Raw genomic sequence first — 2,956 nt, 5'->3', positions numbered from 1 at the left:
GAGGATTTCAGGAAAATCTGATCACACAACTGAAATACTAAATGGTCCATTAACTTCATGTGTAAGCAATGATCGTGAACATGACGTCCAAATGGTCCGTGGCGGCTCACAGCAGGTTCATCATTCAGTCTTGCAACTGCAGATCTACAAAAGGAGAAAAATAAAACTTAAAACAAGACACTAAAATGACAGTTACTTAATGCTGCTGACATGTGTTCATGTTCATGATGACATTATTCAAATGTCATACAATTAATTCTATATTACGACACAATGATTTCTGTGAAGAAGACAAAAATTTTCTGTGATGTTTTGTTGGTTAAAATTGGTTTTTAACCCTAAAAAGAAGCATAATAGAATAAAACATATTACCTATTAAATGGGTATCATCATTTAAGAATTCTGGTAAATTACTTAGTTCAATTTTGATTTGATTAGTACTTACAAATAGGACTGGGCGACATGGAGAAAATCAAATATAATTTTTTTTACCAAAAACCTTCCATATCCATGTTGAGATAATATTGTGATAATATTGTAGGATTGACTTTTGGTGCTCACAAAATACTTCCACAATGAGATTTTTTATACATAATCATAAGTAATGTGGATATGATGACTAAGTGGGTAAAGAAACATAACAGAACAGCTAGAACAGTCTGGTGAGTTCAGATAACATCGATTTACTGTAATGCAGCCTTTAAAACCAGGAAGAGACAACACATGCAATACTAATATATACAAAATCTAAAACAATATTTAATCTCACAACACAATATGGATAAAATATCAATATATTGCCCAGCCCTACATTAGACATGTATCAAGCTTCCAATTCTTCATTTAAGTCACATGGTCACTCAGTCAGGTCTCACACTTCAGGGTACTTACCTAAACCAGTCCAGAGGTCACCAGAGGTCACCAGAGGTTATGGATGGGGCTGGCTGTGAGACTTTTTGCTTCACCTTCTGGTTAAATGCTTCAAGCTAGAAATAGAAACATACAAGCAATTCAACAACATGGAAATTATTGTTTCATTTTAGTCTGTTGCAAGTCTGCATATTCCCTAAAACAATGCAAATATTCCTCAATAACATGTACAAAGACAATGATGTGAAGGCGCAGTACTCCATGAGAAATTAAAATTCTTCACAAATTCCCTTCTGAAATTGCTGGGAAATCCTAAAGATCCCCGGGCCTGTATTTATTACACATTTCTCATCTAAGACGCTGATAAAACCAAACATTCAACTAACCTTTTTCCTCAGGTTCGCCTTTACTTCCTCCTCTGTTGGTGGCCGTTTCTCCTCTTCTGACTGCTCGGCTTTGGAGTTGCTTTCATCGTTATTGGGCTGCGGAGCCTCCACAATCTGCACAGAAAGCGCACTCTGTCTTGCCATTCTTTCTGCAATTTTTTGTTGTTTCCGCTCCTCTTTTTTCCTTAAAAAACGTGCTTTTTGCCTCTTCCAGCAAGTTTCTGGATTCCCCCTCCTCTTGTGGCCTTTGGTGAGTCTCTTTAAGCAGCTTCCAGCTCTTTGCTGCTTCGTGCTGATGACCTGCAGGCAGCGAGGGCCAGAATAGGATCCAGTTTGGCCTTCACTTGTAGACAGGTCTGGATTCAAAAGCAAGTTAATGTCTTCAGTACCAGGGTAGATAGCATGTGATTGGACAGGAAATTGATTGTAGGCGTTTTCTGGATAAGCATAGCGGCTGGAATAATTTGAGGGAGGAATGGCAGCCTGAGAGTGTGGCAAGTAAGAGTTTGTAGTGTGGCTGTAAGTGTCACTGTGGTAGGCAACGTACTGTGAGCCGTGGGGCAAAGTGTAATCTGGATATGTAGGAAAAGCAGCAGGATGGGGAGGGGGAAACGTTTGGTTTTGCGGATATGGATGCTGATAACTAGAAATTTCTGTGGAGACATTTTTGTCTTTGTCCCTGTAGCTCTGTGCATCTTCGCTGTACTGGTTACCGTCTTGTTGTGTCAGTTCATCTTTTCTTCTGTCTCTCGAGCAGCTGCGTTCACGCCTTCGTCTTGAGTCTCTGCTGCAGGAGCGAGAGGGGCTAGAACTGAAACTTCTAGACCTTGAGGAGAAGGAGGAGGAAGAAGAGGAGGAGTTACTGTAATGTCTCGGGGTGCCCCTCTGCTGCTCCCCTCTGCTGTCGGTCCGTGTGTCTTCATGCTTCTTCCCGTACAGCCTCTCCTGAGTCCTGTCTGCTAATTTGTTCATATCTTCCACTTCCAAGCTCAACCCCAGAGTTTTAAGAATGTTCTGGAGCTGTTCACTCTGCTCCTTCACCTTCGGTTTGTCTTCTTCTCTTTTCTTCTTCCTTACTGCCAAAGGAGACCTGGATTGACTGCTAGAGCTATAACCTCTGTCATTCTTGTTCTCGTCATCATCAGGTAAAGAAAGTCTCTCATTGAGGGATCTCTCTTTACTGGGCAGGTCTGTCTTCTTTCCACTGCTGGTCCGAGTGCGGCCCGGCAGTGAGGCTCCACTATTAGATCGCTGGCTCTCACTACTAACGGGTGGATCTGACTTGTTCTCTGCAGCAGGGGGCTGAATGTTCGGGACCTCCTTCCCTAAAGGAATGTCCTCGCTGTCATCGTTGACAATCCTACTGAGGAAGTCCATGTCCACGCCTTTGTTGAGCACGCTGAGGAAGCGCTGGAAACCCTTGCTGACACTGCTGTCCTCCATGACTGGCGAAGTAACGCTTTGGCTGGTAGAAAACTCCACGTCCATGTCCACACCTTTGTTGAGCACCCTGAGGAAGCGCTGGAAACCTTCGTTGACGCTGCTGTCCTCTGTGGCTGCTGAGGTAACTCTTTGGCTGGTAGAAGGCTGTATGACGTCAGGGACCTGGGAAAGGTCAGATAAACAGAAACATTGCTTTTTGTGAAATCAGTAATTTATTAAAACAAGAAGATGTTGCTCAACTGTGTGTGTGTATACAT

The 2,956-nt window shown here is 42.7% G+C and overlaps 1 protein-coding gene across 1 annotated transcript; it reads right to left on the bottom strand.

The window, feature by feature from the left end:
• Positions 1 to 8: 8 nt before the first annotated feature.
• Positions 9 to 2,861, bottom strand: LOC121966307 (suppressor protein SRP40-like; the record flags this gene model as incomplete). Its single annotated transcript, XM_042516412.1, has 3 exons — positions 9 to 144; positions 892 to 986; positions 1,257 to 2,861. Coding segments are annotated over 2 exons (1,683 nt in total), but the record flags the coding sequence as incomplete, so codon positions are not given.
• Between the last annotated feature and the right edge of the window lie 95 nt (positions 2,862 to 2,956).

This window comes from Plectropomus leopardus, unplaced genomic scaffold (genome assembly GCF_008729295.1).
Source record: "Plectropomus leopardus isolate mb unplaced genomic scaffold, YSFRI_Pleo_2.0 unplaced_scaffold23939, whole genome shotgun sequence".
NCBI lineage: Eukaryota > Metazoa > Chordata > Actinopteri > Perciformes > Serranidae > Plectropomus > Plectropomus leopardus.
This window is presented reverse-complemented; position numbering and strand designations above follow the sequence as displayed.